This window comes from Brachycentrus maculatus, unplaced genomic scaffold (genome assembly GCF_059751285.1).
Source record: "Brachycentrus maculatus isolate JH-2025_06_01 unplaced genomic scaffold, ASM5975128v1 h1tg000117l, whole genome shotgun sequence".
NCBI classification, from domain to species: domain Eukaryota; kingdom Metazoa; phylum Arthropoda; class Insecta; order Trichoptera; family Brachycentridae; genus Brachycentrus; species Brachycentrus maculatus.
Window position 1 is genome coordinate 410916 of NW_028280870.1, and position 20243 is coordinate 431158.

A 20243-nucleotide genomic window follows, 5' to 3' on the forward strand; every position below is an offset into this window, starting at 1 on the left:
TTTGAGTGTGCTCAGAGTAATATACTTGTAGGTGTACATCGTTTCAAACAAAAATTTTAACACCTTCAATTGTACTATCTGGATTTTTGGAATTTCTAAATTCATTCACATCACCCCAATACTTCACGTGTTCACAAAGGAGTAGAGTATAAAATCTGTTTGAGACGATTTTTAGAAAAAAATAAAAACATATTTCGTTGCTAAATCAATTCCACAATCTCCTTTTCTCCAATTGAATCACAGTGAAGCGCGCTTGCGGTAGCATTTTACGAAATAGGTGCTATATAAATTATACAAATTTTTCAAGAAAATAAGTAGGTACTGGTTATCTCCACGGATTATTTTTATAGCTTGTCAGTTGCTGTCATTGTCAACGAAGCGTGTTTTTTCTATGGTGTTAAAATTGTTTGGCAATAATCAGTAATAATAAAAGCTTTGGAATTCGATGACAATTTGATTTAAAAATGGATTTTTTTCGCAATGAATCTAATATTCATTCGCAAGTTTTCATGGAATTCGATAAATCTGTGCCCAATCGAATAGATTTCAATAGCACCTGTAGGGCATGTCTTTCAGTCAGTGATCACTTACAAAACATTTTTAGGACGTGCTCAGCCGAAGTTTTTTTATACTGCACTTCTGTCCAAGTAATTATTAGATTTTTCTCCGCCTTTTCACGTGATGGAATTTAGCATTTATTATTATATTATTGTTTTTAACTCCCACAGATTTCTGAAAATGATGGGCTGCCTGGGCTTCTTTGTCAACCTTGTTTGGACTTAGTTAACAGACTTTATTATTTTAAGCAATTAGTTGTTCGATCGGATACTACTTTAAGACAGTACGGACAAATTCAGGTACCGAAAAATTTTAATTGAAAATTTATAAAAATTCTAATTTGATTAATTGACCCGTGGCATACCAGTTTCGGAATGCTAATTTAAATGAGTCTTGAAAATTTGATATATGATATTGGCTCATAATTCATTGGCTGAGTGTAAATTCAATAATTTTTAAACTCTTCAATGAAATTTTAAATAAGAAAGGAATAGACAATATGTATTTATAGATGTATGTATGAATAGACAATGTATAATTTTTGTTGGTGAACTATTTGTTTCAGGTTAAGAAAGAGAGTTTACCTGAATTTGTGAGTGAAACACTTTCACCCAACGTTAGCAATATACCGATGCAGGCAGAACCAATATCTGTGGATCATGTCACTCTTAAATCTCCCGCTTCCTTACCCGATCTCCACTCTGACGTTGAGGATGCGTTTAGCAATGAGGATTACCATCATTCCAAAACAAAAAAGTTAATATTTTCAAATTAATCTTTATCTCGGAGTAAGATTTGAGTTCCCAGGCACTCACTGATACATTCTAACTACTGACAACATTATAATACTTAGAAGACTCACATTTTTTCTTATCCCAAATTACATGTTTTATTTTAGAAAGTTAATGCAATGTACATGTAAAAAACTACAAAAATATTTGCTCATAAAAACTACAAAAATATTTTCAGGTTTGAGGATTGGCTCAAAATATTAACATATTCAAAGTTTATTGGTGAAATACACATTGACAATGTTCCTCCTAAATAAGTCAATACTCATAGCATACTTTATTAAAAGAAGCCCTAAAAGGTACTTAGTGGACTCTTTACATTTTTTTTTCATTCAAAATTTCATATTTTTTTTAGATCTCAAAAGTCTTCAAAGAAAAAGAAGAAAAAAGACAAAGATAAAAAGGAAAAGTCAAAGAAAACAAAATCATTAAAATGTCCCAAATGTGAGAAAGCTTTCCATAAATATGATAAACTGGAAGCACATATGAGAGTCCATTTTGGACTGAAGGTAAATTTTATAACATTTCTTATGTATTTAAATATAAATTTATCAACAAAAATTATGGTCTATTTTCCATGTGAAATATACAAAGGGAGACTGATAAAATTGAAAATGATTTTCAAGAAAAATCTTTCTACCATGCTAGACCCGACCGAGACTGATTTTTTTGAAAATAACTATAAATATATGTTTTTTCAAATAAACCTATCAATTTTATTTTGCACAACAGCTTTTTATTTTAATCTAAAACATAAAACAAACTACTAGAAAAAAATATGCTTTAAAATATTCTGTGCGTATTTAAACTGTGTGATTTCCAAAATCTACCAATTTCAATTGCATTGATTTGACAGCAAAATTTAAAAATATTTATATATTAATTTAAAATTGTATTAATTTACAAAAATCATTCATGAAGCGCTTTAAAATGATGTAATAGGCCGTTTTAAGATAATTGGTGGATTTGTACTTTATATATTGTAAATATTTGTTTAATTTATTAATATAATTCTTACCTTATATATTCCAATCTTAAAATGTATAAGATGGTTTAATGCTTAAACATACCAATTACTGGAATGAATTTCATTTTGCAATTTTTTGTTGTTGTTAAAAATACTTGTTCAAAAATCACTATCATTATTACTTATACAAGTATGAAAAACAATGACTCAAATTTTTATTTTATTGAACTTATAATTGCTCTCCTGGAAAAAATGTAATTAGTATGTTTGTGCGCTAAGGCATCGTCAGAGGGATAAAGTTCCATGTCATTTTAGAGTAATTCAATTATCAAGCCTCACTCCTCACTCCGATTGTGTGCTTCAAGTATCTAACTTCTAGCCATACAATCCTATATGTACTTAGTGCTGCATTATGTCTAAAGCCATTATCTCCAAGAGTAGGTACTCTAGTCATGCTGTAGTTTGAATTTAGAATCTTGGATTAACCTTTTACACTGTTGCCATTTAAATTTTTAGGTTGCCAGACTTAAAATGGAATATCATATAAGAATTCTTTTTATATCTGGTAACATAAAAATGCAAATGGCAATAGTGTAGAAGACCAATGCAAGGCCGATTTTATTATTTGGTTCATATGTACCCATTAGTAGGATTGTATGTATCTATTTAAACAACAGTAATATTGGACAAAGTTTTTGTCTGTAAAACTTCACATATGACTTCCAGTTTCTTATAGCTTTTAAATATTTTATTTTTAATTTTTCTTTAAAAATATTCATCCATTCGTTCATTGAATTTAAAAAAGTTCTAAATTATAAAATTACACTTTATCCTTCTGACAACTGAAATGAAAACCTAATTTCAACTATGGATAACTTGTTGGATGCCCGTTCATCGCATTAATTGTTCTTACTGTTAGTTGCTTGTTTTAACAATTCTAAAATAATAAAGAAAGAAAAAACTAAAAATACTTTTGTTAATTTTGCAATTCAGCTAGACTTATTGAATAAATTATGCCATTTTGTTGTATCTATTTTCTTTTGATGTGAACTAACAAAGTTTGCCAGAATTTATTATGAGTATTATTTATTCACATATTACATTTTTACTGTGCTGAAAAAAATTCCTATCCGCTGAAATGCAATTCAGTTTATTTACAAATTATGAGTAGGTACTGTTGCTTCGTTATATAAATTAATTGATCAATTATTGCCAGTTGGGATTCACTAAATGGTTAAAATGAAAAATTGCTGGTGAATGTATATACAGTTTCCCGTCTGTATTAGCTGATTTATTATTGGTGGTTTTTGCATACTTACGGATTTTGTCTTTCAATGTTGTTTCGGGAGTCATCTACCCCATGGTAGACGACTCCCGGGCAGACCACCAAAGAGATGGATCGATAGCTGGGAATCGACATTGTAGGAGGCTAATCCCTCTTAAAAATAAGCCACAAGGCCTACACCGAGAAGAAGAAGAAGAAGAATATTGTTTCAAGGATAATCATACAATTTCGCAAACTTGTATGATAAAACAAAGATAATTTGTTTACTAATGGTATTTTCTATTAAAACAATTTCACAATCGATGCATTTTATGTTTATGAGTCGTTGGCTGAAAGTGGTCTCAACATTCACTATATGCGACCTGTTTAGGGACGTAAACCCTGCGAATATGAAGGGATAATTGTATGTGGGTTTACTGTAAACAAAGGGCCTTGATTTAACGTAATTGTCTTTACCACTCTTCATTGACCGCATATCCCAAAGTCACCGAGATGGTCTCTTTTTAGCCGGACATTGCGTGCAAGGAGTGCGGTAAGACCTTCACGAGCTTTAACAATCTGAACAGCCACATGCGAGTCCACACGGGCATCCGTAAATACAAGTGTAGTACATGCTCTAAAGATTTTGCTTATCTGAATGTACTCAAGAACCACGAGAGGGGGCACGCCGGGATCATGAAGTACGTGTGCCACGAGTGCGGCGCCAAGTTCGTGCAGCCCTCCAATCTCAAGGTATGTGGATATCAATAAAAAAATGATATTCTTTGTCTGGCTTTTGGTAATGGTTTCTGTAAAAAAATGTTTATCATTATAGCAAAAAACATTATTAAGGTTTTGTTAGCATGTATTAGAGGTACATATATTATCAAGGCCCAAATAAAAGTGATTTTACCATTTTTATAATTTTGATATAATGGATTTTTGTTAAATACATTGAAATGTGTAATTTAAAATATTGTATTACAGGAAATTTTAAACTCCCAGCAATTGGTTTTTATTAAAGATGCACAAAATAATATATTCTTATTGTAATGATTATAATATGTAACAGAAAGGTATTTTTTTTTAAATAAGTGTGATATATTGGTATTTCGATTATACTACAAAACTTTGGTATTTAAATGTCGCTATAAATCCTATTAAAAAAAGTGATATCGCTTGAATTACAATTAAAGAAATTGACATCTTGTCATTTCTTTATAAAGAACTTAATGTTTCACTCATACTCTCCAAGAGGTTTATTTATATATTCAATAGTAAAAAAAATCAATTTCATTTTAATTTTACAGGCTCATCTAATCCAGCACACTAGCGAGAAGTTGTACGCCTGCAATCAGTGCGGCAAAAAGTTCATCCAGCCCGGCAATCTCAAGATCCACCTCATCCGCCACACCGGAGTGAAGAACATTCCGTGCACCCTGTGCGACATGCACTTCTACGTGAAGGGAGACCTGGACAAGCACATGCGCTCGCACTCGGACAGGAAGCCCTACGCCTGCAAGATATGTGACAAGGCGTTCAAGACACAGAGCTTCCTGCTAGTGCATAACCGAACTCATACAGGTCATTCTTTCAAAGGCTTTGCACTTTTAGTTACCATTTTTTAATATGCACTCGCTTATCTAACTAAAAAATAATTGTGAGTGGCCATATTTGATTAAACATCCGTTGTAAGATGAAGCTCTAATCTCAGCTCCGCACGACTAGATTAATTCTATATTTTCTGGTGGCAGCGTACTATCTTTGTAAGTACAAGAAGTATTATTATATGTATTATTTTTTTGTCAGTAAGTGGTGGTGCGGTGTTCATATGGTATAAATAATATTATAAATACAATGGAAAAAAAACATAAATAATTAAAAGAAGTATGTATAGAGATAGGACTGCCACCACTAGACATCATATGCAAATTGGATAGTTGTCCATTGAATTATACCCTCCAAACAACGAACATTATTTAAATTTTATTTTACCGAAATCATCAATTGCCAACTATTTATTATTTTTTACCTTTCTCGACCAAGCAGAGCTGACTGCCTGTAATTCAATATTTTGTCGCAATTCTCATTCACAGGTGAGCGTCCGTTTGCGTGTGACTTCTGTTCTATGAAGTTCATGGCGGCCAAGGATCTCAAGAACCATCGGATGACGCACACGGGGGAGAAGCCCCATAAGTGTCAGCAGTGCAACCAGGCCTTTATACAGAAGTGTGCCCTCAACAGGCACATGAAGACGCATGACAAGCCCCACTACCTTAATACGCAACACCCAATTGCACCGCCGCAGCTATCACAGGACTATCTCCTGACGCATTGAAACGCTAATTATTTATTTAAATAACTGGATTATTACTGGAGAAGTCTGGTAGAGCAGTGGATTGAAATAAAACACCTTAGATCTTCTCAGACAATGCTAACCGAGGACTGCTGACGGACACTACAGGTCTATTCGCATTGGAGATTGACAGAAAATAGAATAGGAACAGAACCATCTAAAAACTTACATGGACTTAATGAAATATCCTGGTCTATCCAAAATATATCTATCATCAATACAAACCCCTTGATTACGGCTGATACACACATCTATGACACTTCACTAATGTGTCTGCTATGTGACTATCACGGATAAATATATAATTTGGAGCTACCCACGATTCTAAATAGTGTTTCTTTAAATGGGATGTTCTTATTATTTTTTTACTTTAAACATGATTTATTATTCGTACCGTGTATCATCTGTCTGAACAATGACAAAGCAAAATTTTATTTTTTTGGTCAGCGGCGTTCGGGTTAAGGAACCTACCCACAGTGTTCAATTATTTGACTGAAGATTTAGGGTTTTTCATTCCCTTACTGTAGTATCTGTGTCATTTTTTTTTAATACTAAACAATTCATCAGCCTTATTATTTATAATAGATTTTTATGTGGCAACCCATTCTCAATGCAGCTCTTCAGAAAGAAAAAACTAATTTTCTCTGGTCTAAGTAAATGTGATGAAGTGCGAATTACATAACTCTACTTGCAATTCAGAGTTTAGATTTTTAGATATATGTAATTATGTTATGCTAAAATATAGAATTATAAATACATGAATCTCACTTCAACTATTTCTCAATTCATTTTACTAAAATTCGAATTTGCTGGCAATTTCCTGACTAGCTAAGTATTAATGTGTAAAGGCAACTAGCCGTTACTTAAGTTGCAGCTGTTTGGCTAAATACGGCTCAAACCATACGTATAACTGGCCTCTATCAAATACAATCACAAATTTTGCTCTATATCTTTCCTTTACTGAGATATTCATTATCCAAACAGCCGCAAAATTGTATTAATTTGATACATGTTTTGGCAAAAAGCATCATTTTAAGTTAACTATAAACTTGTTTATCTCAATACATACTACATACATATGTATGTAATAGTTATTTATCTTCAATGCTGAGAACATTGCCACATATTGTACTGAGAAATATTTGTGTAATATGTATTGTATTTTAAACTTTTTCATATATTTTAATATGTATTTATATATTTAAAAAGAACAGTGATGATTCTATACAGTATTAGGATGAAATTTCACTGCAATGGTGATTGAGACTTGGCTTTATCTGATCTGATTATGTAAGCAATACCTTTATCAATATTATACATATTTTATTTCTACTAGTATTTGTGAATATTTTTATGTAAATAAAACTTGTGGATTTTTAAATCATTTGTAATAAAATGTTCAAAAATACCTAATTTTTTCATTCATTCACATATAGCATTTGAAAAAGTCCACAAAAACCCAGTGTTCTCAGTGTGCAGCTGTGTAAAGGTGGAGACTGACCAAAGTCATTTCGTCATAACATAACACGTTACGATGCGAGCAGTTCTATAGTCAGTATAGCATTCGGAGTGCTCCATCCGAAGTCGGATGCTTGCTGCGAATGTTACGTTACAATGAAATGCTCGGGTCAGTCCCCCCCTTAATATTTTTCAGTGGTTAAGGATTAGGTTATCATAATAATGTAACATCAAATTGCGGTTCCTACCTTTTTTTTTATAAAATGTTCACTGTTCTTGATTTTGTTTAGTATTTTTTATAAACTAAAATAAAAATAATTCTTAAACAAACTGAAAAATTAATCGTATTACAAAAAACATTTTTTTTAAAAGATGTTTACGCATGAGATATAATATAGAATGAAAACAATGAATATTTTACTGGTAGAGATAGTAAAGTAATAAATACCCGTATGTAAAATCCAACAGAGCCAGTAGAGCGGTAATAATTTCATCAATTGATTCAGCAGTCACTATGGTGTACTTTACTTGGTGAATTTCTTCTAAATACCAAGTAAAAATCTTGTAGTACTTGGTAAGTAGGTAGGTACCTACAATCCTCTAACGTGTATCTAGGAGGCACTCGTGCACAATGCACACCTACTCAGTATTAATATTTTCTATGGAAGTTGTTTGTTTTTTGACAAGCGAAATACTATTGGAAATGTCAGTGTCAAATGTAGCGATATAGTCAACAATCTAAAAAGAACGCGAAAGAGTAAGACGAGTAATATGTTTCTATAAGTATTATGTCCTAAAATGAATTTTCAAACTGTTTGTCGAGCATGTTTAACGTCCAAGGATGATTTATACAGCATATTGTTTAACGCGACATCGGAAATGTACATGTTTTGTACATCCATTCAAGTGAGATTTTATTTTTGTTAAAAATGCTTTTTAATCATTCGCTTTAAGATGTTTATTTATTTATCGTATTGAAATCTCTCCGCAGGTGTTTGAAAGCGATGTTTTCCCGAAATCATTATGTCAATTTTGTTATGAACTTTTAAATAAGTTCTATATTTTCAAACAGCAATGTTTACAATCAGAAAAAAGGTTAAAGCTCTATTTTGTCGAGTCGAATCACGAATCTAAACATCAGGCACCAAACGAATTAGAGGAAAATGAAATCAAAGTTGAAATTTCGGAATTGCTTGATTCGACTGCGAACACTCAACTGAATAATTTAGGTTATTCTACTGAAAAGTTGGAAACTTTTGATGGTAAGTTCTAATAACAACATTTAGAGTGTGTCCAAATACTTGTTCACAAATCTGGATTTTCTCATTTTCATATTATTTTTTGACTTCTCTTCAAAGATGAAGAAGAATATGGAAGTTTAGGCATTTACGGGGCTGAAGACCGTCATAGGCTGGTTTAAGTGATCACATGTGTAACATTCACCAATTCTACCCATTATTGACAACCACAATACTCAAATTCTTGGAAGTTCTATATATATGAACCGATTCAGAAACATTGTTATTGAATCACTAGAACTTCACTAGAGACATCTATTGGTGAGATGAAAAGAAGCTTTTTATTGAGCAGAAACTCTTTTATCAGTATGTTACACGTGTGTATGGTGATCACTTAAACTAGCCTATGACGGTCGTCAGCCCCGTATTTACGGGGCATTTGCCCAGACTTCCATATTCGTCTTCATCTTTGATGAGATATCAAAAAATAATATGTTAAGTTCTAATGTTTATAAATTTATAAAGTCCAAACTTTAATATCGTATTTCATCCCCAGCATAGCATTATCTTTTTCTCCCAATACTATAAAGCACCAAACATTATCCTCCTCTGACCCCCGGTGTGTCATAGGGACTCTCCTAACACTTTATTTACTTTTTTTAAAGACTTTCTTCAAATACCATAAAAATTTGTACCACTAGCAAAAAATGCACATTTTTAATAAAAACATTCATAATTTCTGTACCAATCGTTATATTGTCATAATTTTTTTAAAAAAATACTCACGACATGCGATAGCTCTCACTCGAGGTCGTAAAATAATATTTATGATTTAACAAGCGGCAGTTGAAATTATGAGCAAAAAGTGTCGTATTGTGATTTATTCTAGAAACATTTCCTATTTATTAAAAATATTCTCTTTAAAATGTTAACATTTTCACTAATAATAGTGCTTATTTATTTAATTAAATTTTTACCTAGTAGTAAATATCATTTTAAAATGAATAATTCAAGTTTGAAATGAATATAGTGATTTGCGTAATTGTGAAAATTATTTCCAGTACGTAGGGTAGAAAAACCGACTTATCAGTGTTTGGTCGTTTACATTTAACAGTAAAAAGCCGACTAGTCGGCTTTTGGTAGTCAATGTGTTAAAATTATGATGAATTTGTTTGAAACTTCGGTATTTTTTCATAATATTCTTTGCAATTAATCTTTGATGAACCTAAATCATGCAGAATAAAATATCTGTAAAATAAATTATTTTCAATATTAAATCAATGGCAGCCTTTGTTTTTGTCCGCCTCCGTAGCGTAATGGTCAGCACGCTCGGCTACCGTTCTGGAGGTCCCGGGTTCGATTCCCAGGGGGGGTAAAATAAATATGAGTGATTTTTTCACTGTAATATTTATTCAATATTACCCTGGACTGGTACCTGAAGCGGAGGGCTGATCACCTTTTCTTCATGTGTAAACGATCAAGATAACACTGCATTTATATGATGCAGTGCCCTATGCACCATTGGGGTGCGGATAAGGGTTTATCATATTATTATTTTTATTAAATCAATGGATGGGAAGAAATCTATGTGTTTTTAGAGAACTTTTCCTAGGTAAAATGAATCTAGTTTCTTTATTTGTTTGAAGTTTAGAAATTGTGTATTTAAAAAAAAAGTATCATGAAATGTACAATAAATTATTTGAGCATTTATTGTGCGAGCATATAAAGTTCATACATAACCGTCTAAAATAAAGCATCGAGACCCGATGTACATGTAAAAATTCCGTTACCGAAAATGTGGTTGTTTTGAAAAAATTGTGTTTTTTTATTTTATTATTTTAGTATATGTAATGTGATTTTAAAAAAATGTTAACCATTTTAGTGTTGGGCTTATTTTGTAAGTATGTATGTAAATTGCTACAGATGTTTTGTGTTATTCGATTAAAAAAGTATGGCATTGAATAAAATGGACAAATAACAACCAATTTTAACGATTTGTTTTAAATTTTTCAAGTAAAGAATATTTTATGTTTATAATAAAAAAGTTCACATTTAAAAGTACAAAAAAGATTAAAAAATACATAAATATTAAATTGTCACTTCACAATTGTGTTTTCCAGCGCAAGGTCCATGCAATCCCTTTTGGAATCCCTTTTCCAATAAAAAAATGGTGGCTTGTCTTGTTCTTCCCATTCTCAGTAAGACAGCACAATGAATGCTTTTATTTCATTCACAGTAATCGGTGTCCACTTTTTTGTTCGTGAATTTGATACATCGTCTTCAATAGAACTAATATCCGACATGGTGAAAAATATATATTCTTTTTAAGGTGTATTAATTTTAACAGGATTAACAATAAATAGACTTATCAAAACACACGCCAACCACAATACACCGCACTCAAATAGAACACGTGCTTTCTCAAAGACAGACAAACGCATGTTAAAAAATGCAGCGCCTAAGTGCTGCATCGCAATTTACGTAAGTAACTCTACAGAGTGATAGTGCTGAATAGCACTTACGGTTAAAAAATATTCTTGGGTTTGTGGAGATTTACCTTCAAATATTAACAAATTTAAACTTTAATGGTGAAACGCTTATGGTGATAATAAATATTGTCTTTTGTTTGTATGAATCTTTTTTTTTTAAATTGTATATTTTTATTCTGAACTTAAAATATTCAATTGTAGATACAGATTCTTCCGGAGATGATAATACTTTGATTATTAAAAAAAATAAAAACATACATGATGAAATCAATGACCGTGAATGCTCCCCTATTCAAAATAATTTGCACAAAACTAAACGGTGAGTAACATTTCAGTTTATACTTTTTTTTATTATTTAAATGATAATCTGAATCTGAGGTCCATCTAGAATTCCGGAAAATTTTAATCTAAACTCAAAACACACTCTTTTACAGATCTTTCATCCACAGTAAATCCAGAAATTCAATAAAAATATTAACTTTTCCTAACTTATTGTTGCATTCTCACTCTAACAAGTAATTAGTGCAGTAGCAATTGTGATGACTCAAAATGTATTTTGTCAAAAAGTAATTAACATCTGTAGAAATAATTAAGTGTATATCTGTTAGTGTAAATGTATATCACTTTTGATGACTAACGATTGTAGATCATAGACATTCGTATCAACTTTGCTTACCAACGATTTTTAGATTTTGTAGACAATTCTTTTTTCATGCATTTAAATTTTATTTCCACACAGGAAAAAGAAAAAGAAGCACAAGAAAAATAAAAACAAACATAATGCTATCAAAAGAAAAATAAATAATTTAGACGTAGGCAAGAATGTCCATTTGGATTATTCTTGCTTACAATGTAACAAGAAATTTGCTTACCCAGAGAGACTGGAAGCTCACAAACTCACTCACGGAGGAGGAGAGGTAAGCTACTGGTTTTTTAATTCTATTTAAAAATGATATCTGCTTGGTTTAGAATATTAGGAGAGAAAATAGAGAGTAATATTGAATCCCTTGATAAAGCAACTGCTGCTCCAGCATTTGACCCTGGATATGTTTTATGTCAGTTGCTAGGATAGATCTACTGAAATAATTGATTTATTCTTATTAATTAATCATTTATTTGTTTATTACACTACAAATACTACTAGCCCAGTAATAAATCTGGTTTGACTGTTTTTCAGAGTGAAATAATCTGCCATATATGCGATAAAAAGTTCAAACAGTGGGACGGTTTACGGCGACACCGAGAGTTTGTTCACATGACGTCGGGAAAGTCTTTAGAATGTCCCGTTTGTGGGAAACTCTATAAGACATCGACAACTTTGAAAAATCATCAGAAAATTCACCAGGAAAGGAAGGATTATGTCTGCCACATATGCGGTGGATTCTATCGATCAGCCAGCGGACTTCAGGTGATTACAAATAATTTATCTAAATATAATATTGTTTTCTTAAATAGAAAAGAAATCTGTGGTTTGTACTTTACTTACTTGAATATTTCTCTGTGGTATAAAAATCACAGTTTCGATTTATAGTATATGTATATACAAGCATTTCTGTGTATACATGAATTATTAGAATTATGCTGTATTAGTTTTCCAAAGTACCACTAAATTATGTTGAAAATTGTCTACTTTTGGTTATCTGTATTATACTTCATATTCATTACTGTTTGGAAGAAGACACTATATTTCTATCATATACTGTGATGACACTAAACATAGTGAGTGAATCATAATGTTTTTGTTTGAAAATTTCATTATTTCTAAATAAGGTTTTTTCTAGTAGTAGGGTGGTATATTATTAAAGTATTACTTAAGCGCTTCCTTGAGATAAATGTAATATGTTATAATTCCAGAATCATGTTGAAACTCACCAAGAACACCGAGAAAAAAGCTACGAATGTAAAATATGTAATAAGAAGTTTGTCTCCAACAGCTACTTGACATCGCACATGTTCAGACACAAAGAGCGGCGCTTTATATGTCAAGTGTGCCGGTTTCCCTTTTTCACTCGGGCGGACCTCACGCGCCACATGCTGATTCACAAAGGCATAAAACCTTTCCTCTGCGAGATATGCAATAAGGCCTATTCTACAAAGTCCTTCCTTATAGAGCATGGCCGTATCCATTCCGGAGAGCGTCCATTCACCTGCGATTACTGCAGCATGAACTTCATCTCCAAGAGGAGGTTGATAGACCACCAGCGAACCCACACCGGCGAGAAGCCGCACAAGTGTGATAAGTGCAATCAGGCCTTCATCCAGCGAGGCTCCCTCACCCGACACTTGAGGGTTCACGCCAAATGACAGCACGCAGAGGCGGGGGGCGGTGCCGAAGCACTCCTCGCGTCTCTCCCGCAAGCGTCCACTCAGTATCCTCTCCCTTTGTCACCTAAAAAGCTCCAAGAAGAAGTAACACCCGAAACTATGCTGCTCAGAAAAGCTTTACTGGAAGACAAGTGTGATTTTTAAGTCTCAATTTTGTTTTTAGAAATGTGATGTATGCCATGAAAATCCATTATTCATTTCCTACATAGATATGCATGGAGCGCAATAAAGTGTATTTGAAAAATCTATCACAATCTACACTTGGTTAAATTCAAATGTGTTTCTTCTTTTCCATTATTTCAAAATGAAGATTACAGATTAAGCCGATGATGTATGCATAAGCAATAAGTATATTAAGTAACATTTATAATAGTTTTGGCAATTATTATTATCCATTGCCATTATTTTAACCAAGCAGAAGTACTCGACTACTATATTATGGAGTCAATTATTTCTGAAATCTTGACATAAATATGTTGATAATCTACGCTGAACTAATAAAAATTGTACAATCAAGATAACACAAAAGCAACGCTTCCTTTAGAGACTGCTTCTGAAAGTATCGTTGTGATTCTGAAGTAATACATATTATCATTAATTTACATTCAACGTGTGATATTCTCATAATAAAGCTTAGTTATACATACATATACATATAGCTTAATCCATCTGTGATGTTTCATTTGGTCTAGTCAACGTGAATTTAACAATAAGTTTATATTTTCAATGATATCACCCTTTCGAGGCAAAATTGTTAACGCCAGTGAAGTTAAGATCATTTTGCTGTAGCAAATCTACTCGGAAAAAAATATGCACCTTGGAGCAGTCCAAGAGATATTTGATCCTTGACAATATTTTGCCAGGAAAGGGTTGATAAATATGATGTTTTGGGTTCATTTGATGATGATCTGGGAGCGAAACCTGAAGGAGTAGGGACTATATTTACCAAAAACAAGCACATACGTACTGATGCATTATGTAGCCAACTTGCTAAAATGGCATTTTTCCAGAAGCAAATTTTTATGAAAATGATGAATGAAATTGATTTTGATAAATACAAGAATCTAAAAAAACCCTTTTGTTAAAACGTTAATTCCATTATTTCCGAGTGATGATACCCATTGAATACTAATTTCGTTTTCTTTAGTAGGAGGGTCGAACCTAGAACCTATGACTTCCTGAGTCTAGAGTTCACAATACTAACCACGGAACCAAAAGCAGACTATAATCCAATTACTTACAAGTTAAAGTTATTCCGATTATGAATTCACAGATAAAGTGAGGAAACGCTTGATGATATTTCAGTTTAGCTGTTGCAGTTTGATGATATTTCAGTTTCATTCAGTGTTTGCTGTTATAATTAGGTTGTTTCTCGTGTATGCTATGCAAAAAAATATCCACATTTATATCAGAGTTGTGCGTTCGCCCAAATATCTGTCAAGTATTATTGTCACTATTAAATGCCATAAAAAAGCGGATGTGACTCAATTTGTGAAAGTCAAAACTATTTGAGATATATAAGTAAAACAGGCCATGAAAAAATAAACTTTCTTTCTCTCGCAATTATATTCAAGAATCATCAATTTTATCAATAAAAGTTCCTGGCATTAAAAATCATTGTTAAATTTTATATTTAGAGTACATTGTATTATTTCTAGCCTAGTTTTATGTAAATTTCATGCATCTGTAAGATTCGGAATTTGAATTTTCGTACATATGTATTGTACGCAGGTATTTAAGAAATAATATTTATAGGTATGAAATTATAGGAGTAATCGCCATAAGGGGGAAATCCAGTTAGTACTACTAAGTTTGTATAATTTTGCTCCGATTTCTGTTTGATGATTAAAACTTTTTTAGCATGATTCAGAATTTATAAAAAAATTAAGCCATGTATGTCATCTTAATTTTTATTGACTAAGTGATGTTTGGTACTTTTTCTCACTTTATATTTCTTTCCAGCTAAAGTTTTTGGTGTTAAATGTATGAGGAGCTAGAAATATACAATTCTCAACTGAATTTATGCACTGATTGGCTTCAAATTATTGAAAACCAAATTGAACAATAAATCCTTTTAAAGAAGTTATTTTATGCAACCGCCCATGTCTGTTGTTCACTTTTGCCGCATGCTCACTATGTAATGTATAAAGTATGTGATGTATTATTTTTACACTTATATAAAGTGATTTATTGTAAATAAATTTTAACATCGTATTTTTAATGTCCATATTTGCAATAATTATTATATTCCTAGTCTGAATAATTTAATAAAGATATTATCTTACGCATGAATTGTTCTTATTTTACTCGAATTCTATTCCACCACAAATGTGAAATATTATTTTTGATATTGTGGTTTAAAGTTTAGAATTGGTATCTAAATATATTTATTGTTACAAAACCAGTTTCACATTTTAGTGAAAAGCTTATTGTTTGAGATGGCTAATTGAAAAAAAAAATGACTTCATCATATTGTTGATAAAAATTTAAAAATGCAGATTCACAACATAAGCATAACGATCTACATACCTACCCTCTGAGGTATCTTTGTTCAGAAGACAGAGGATACATATTCTTTATATTTTTTATGCAAAATATGGGTTTTTGAGTGTTTAAATCTTGGAAGTAAGTATAGAGGAGGTTTTTACATATGTATAAGCAAAAAAAAATATGCTCGGAAAGGAGAATGTAATAAAGAAAACAGATTCAGATTTTTTAAACCATATTTACTCACATAAAAATAATTCACATGAATAAAAATGAGAATGTTATTTTTCTTAAATTATATAGAAAGTGTTTATAGGGATTTTTATTTCTTGGCTGTGGTGACTGAAACTTCATCTTCCCTGGCGTAGGACTGCAGGAGCTCGTCCTTCTTGGTGGCGATCCTCTCGTCCCTTCGCTTGCGGGCCTCGCGCACCCTGTTCCTGCGGGCCTCGGCCTGGTCGCTGTTGGACAAAGCACACCGTTACATTCTCACTCCCTCAATCTGCATTCTCACTTGCAGCACCATGCGAGTGCTTGTATATTACAAAGTGCAACAAGTTCTGTTAGCAAACCAGTCATTGTGGACTTTTAGCAATTTGCTACGTTACCAATATGATATAGCAATATTTACTGTACAATATTCATTCCCGTAGTCTCGGAAAGGAATAAAATAATACACAAACACCGACACCGCTTGAAAATAAATGTTTCTAAAATTCATTTTGCGATTGACGGGGATTTAACTCGCAAAGCCAGTTTGGCAGTCGAGGATCGAGTTTACTGTTCTATTATTGAACACTTTGCCACATTTATTGTTTAAATTTAGTAATCTGAATAAATTTTCATTAATTAATTCGGCAATCACTTTGTGGTAAAATCTATCCATTTTTAATTAATGTTTTACTCAGTACATCAGTGTTTGAAAATGATGCGGAATGCATCGAAACACGTGTCACAGTAGATTTTAAGAAATAGTGGTATTTACTAAGTAAAACATTGATTAAAAATCTGAATAAAGCCTGGAAGAGTGAATAGTAGCGGTACTAACCTGAGCATCTTGGTACGGGCCTTCTCCGCCTTCTTCTTGTGAATGTACTCCATGAGGACACGCTTGTTCTTGAACACGTTACCCTTTGACTTCATGTACAGGTTGTGGTACAGGTGGCGATCGATCTTCTTTCCCTCGCGGTATTTCTTCAATAACCGACGGAGCACCTTCATCCTTTGCACCCAGAGAAGCTGGAAAGCAAATGAAAACACGTCACAAACTTAAGAACAATACATTTGTTAACAGTGTGGCATGCTAAATTACCAGCATTAATGTACATATTATAGAGTGAAGATTGTGACATTATAATACTAAAGACAAATATCAACCCAACCCCAAAACCCTCTTACTACAATTATTTGTCTGATTTCTTTTTGTATTATTTTCTGGTTTATTAAATCCATAAAATAAGTATAAATATTGACTAAAATGTCATCACAAAATGAAAATAACAGATAAATAGACTGTACCGTAATGACTATTGATCCAAAATCATTTCTGTCTTTATACATACACCCTTATTCATTGAGAGTAAAATAATATTGTTAACAGTTAATTAAACCATGACTCATAAATCCTATTGTTTGCTAATATCTTCACAAACCGGAGTTTAAAATATGATTAGATTGCCCTTTTCTACTTGGAATGGCGATTGTACTTCTCTGACGGAAAAAAATAATTATTTCTCAACAAAAAAATTATAATAATAATAATTCAACATTATTTAAGAATTTTACAATGATAGTTTATTTTTTGTATTACATATAAAAAAGGAGAACCAAAAAAATTACGCATCTGATAATATTAGGTTACAACAAATAATTATATGGGTTTGTATTGGAAATTTTGATTCACATTACGCCGAGTATTGCACTACTAACGGAAAGGAGTAAGCCCGACACGGCAGACCCTCTAGATGGAGTAAGAAAGGGGGATTACCTTCTGGGGCATACGGGAGTTGGCAGTACCCTTCCTCTTACCGAAGCCGCAGTGGCGCCCCTTGCTGCGCGCCTCCTTGTTCTTGCGAACTCGGGCTCTCGAGTGGATGGCCACGGGCTTCTTGATAACGATACCATCCTTAATCAGTTTCCTAATGTTTTGTCCTGCAAGAATAACGACATTATTAGTTCGATCCACAATGGATGTGAAAAGTGCACTCTTACTGTGAAACTGTATTATTACTTAGTAAATACCACTATTTCTTAAAATCTATTGTGACACACGTTTCGATGCATTCTACATCATTTTCAAACACAGTAAAATTTTTCCACAAAGTGACTACCTTATCAATTGATGAAATTATTAAACTCTAATTTATTATTAGATTAAAAACAATATTTTTAGCTTTTCCACTTTTTTATTTGACCAGCGACCGGGTTTCGTCGTTACAGACATCATCAGACTGGTCTGATGACATACCAGTCTGACATACCAGTCTGATGACATACCAGTCTGATGACCAGAATATGACATACCAGTCTGATGATGTCTGTAACGACGAAACCCGGTCGCTGGTCAAATAAAAAAGTGGAAAAGCTAAAAATATTGTTTTTAATCTAATAATAAATTAAAAATGCAATTCCATCACGAAGTGTCAGTGGATAATATAAATCTATTATTAAACTCTAACAATATTTTGTAACATCTGCCATACATCCTATATGGTAACTGTTTTTGTAAAGACTGTCCATGATTTGCATATTCACAAATATTACGCATTGCTATTTCTTCTGGAAATGTTTTAAAATCTAAGCAGCATTGGTGGTTTCACTATTTGCGTCCTTTGTGGGAACGCCACTCGCACTGATGCGGAGGAACAACTACCAATTAACAGCTTTATGGTCATTTTCTGTTTTAATCCATTGGAGAAAACAAGGACTATAGGCATTGTTGACACATTGAGGAAATATAACAATGTTTGGTATATCACTATATTTTTACAAAAAGCCAATATTTATAATAATTTTCATTAGCTTATTTCTTGCACTTAGTCAGCTTTCATCCGTGGAAACTTTAAAGTAAAAACAAACCATCGTCATGCCATCTGCGATTTGACCCCATAATTAACATTATGCACTTTCATCCTTCTAAAGTAAAACAAACCATCTTCATTACTATCTGTGATTCAACTCCATTTTCAACATTAATAAAACAGCTTAACAACACATAAGATTAAAGTTATATATAATGTACATAGGATCAGATTATGCAAAACCCTGTCTTCACAGAATACATGGATTTTGAAGAACATACTTTCTTAACTAGTGATGACACCACCTGTTAATAAAATAACACTGACAACTGTAAAACTACTAATTCTCTAAGGAACCTTAAAGTTGTGGCAGTTCTGAGCTATATTAATAACCTATAATATCGAAAACAAGACAGTCTAATAAAATTTGTAAACAAGACAAATGCAGTTGAAACTAAAATTAATAAATTAATCGAATCATTTAGCCAATTTGATAACATCAAAAGCACACTGACAGTGTAAAGATTGCCACATTTGTCAGATTTAGGCATTCAAGAGATTCGTTCATACCATGTTTACATGCGGTTTACACAGGATAAAATAAAATGTACGTACTTGAATTAGTATTGGAGATTTCGTTGATTTCATTAGGGTCCAACCAAACTTTCTTTTTTCCACATCGCATAACCGAGGCTGCTAGCCTCTTCTGCACCTTGAGAGAACTGAAAAGAATACATCATCAAATTTAAATATCCACTATAAAAACATTGAGCTATTAAAGAGTAAAGGAATATCACTGATGTTGTGTCGCGGACGAAAGATGATTACTAGAGTTAAAAGTTGACAAGCACATGCGGTATTCGCCATGTTAGTATGTACGAAACTTCAAATAACACATAACCTCTGCGCGTGTCAATATTCTGGTATTTGTACCGTAAAATTATTGCAAAAAGATAAGAAATATATTCCTTTCTATACTTGTGTCTAAAACAGTTTAATATGCACAATATTTAACACTAATTTCAATTATTTTCATTCCGCTTTACCTCATGCTGCCGCAGAAGTTCCCAACGTGTCTGAAAAGAAATAAAAATGGCGGCGCCGGAAATACATAGCATATCAATTATTTTGACTCTATCATGTAATTTTAAAAAAAAGAGTCAACTCACATTCAAAATAACAATTTTAAAAATTAATTATTATCAAGAACAGAAACTAAATGTTTTTCAAATTTATAAAAACATTGTTGTAAAATATCACTCATTTTGACTTCTGAGTACTAACAGAAGT

General features: G+C 32.3%; 2 protein-coding genes across 2 annotated transcripts; one reads left to right on the plus strand and one right to left on the minus strand.

Annotated features, from left to right (window-relative positions):
• The first annotated feature begins 377 nt into the window (after positions 1-377).
• Positions 378-14114, plus strand: LOC148309772 (uncharacterized). Its single transcript, XM_088259508.1, has 12 exons — positions 378-647; positions 729-857; positions 1124-1314; positions 1705-1858; positions 4109-4333; positions 4891-5164; positions 5677-5915; positions 8386-8656; positions 11323-11440; positions 11861-12038; positions 12299-12529; positions 12976-14114. Exons 1-12 carry the CDS (start codon positions 465-467, stop codon positions 13423-13425), a joined length of 2643 nt encoding a protein of 880 aa, XP_088115634.1. The 5' UTR covers positions 378-464; the 3' UTR covers positions 13426-14114.
• Positions 14115-16151: 2037 nt separating this feature from the next.
• Positions 16152-20037, minus strand: RpL19 (ribosomal protein L19). The gene is made up of 5 exons (XM_088259422.1): positions 20000-20037; positions 19569-19675; positions 17921-18084; positions 16982-17172; positions 16152-16394 (listed from the first exon to the last, which is right to left on the minus strand). Exons 1-5 carry the CDS (start codon positions 20002-20004, stop codon positions 16256-16258), a joined length of 606 nt encoding a protein of 201 aa, XP_088115548.1. The 5' UTR covers positions 20005-20037; the 3' UTR covers positions 16152-16255.
• Between the last annotated feature and the right edge of the window lie 206 nt (positions 20038-20243).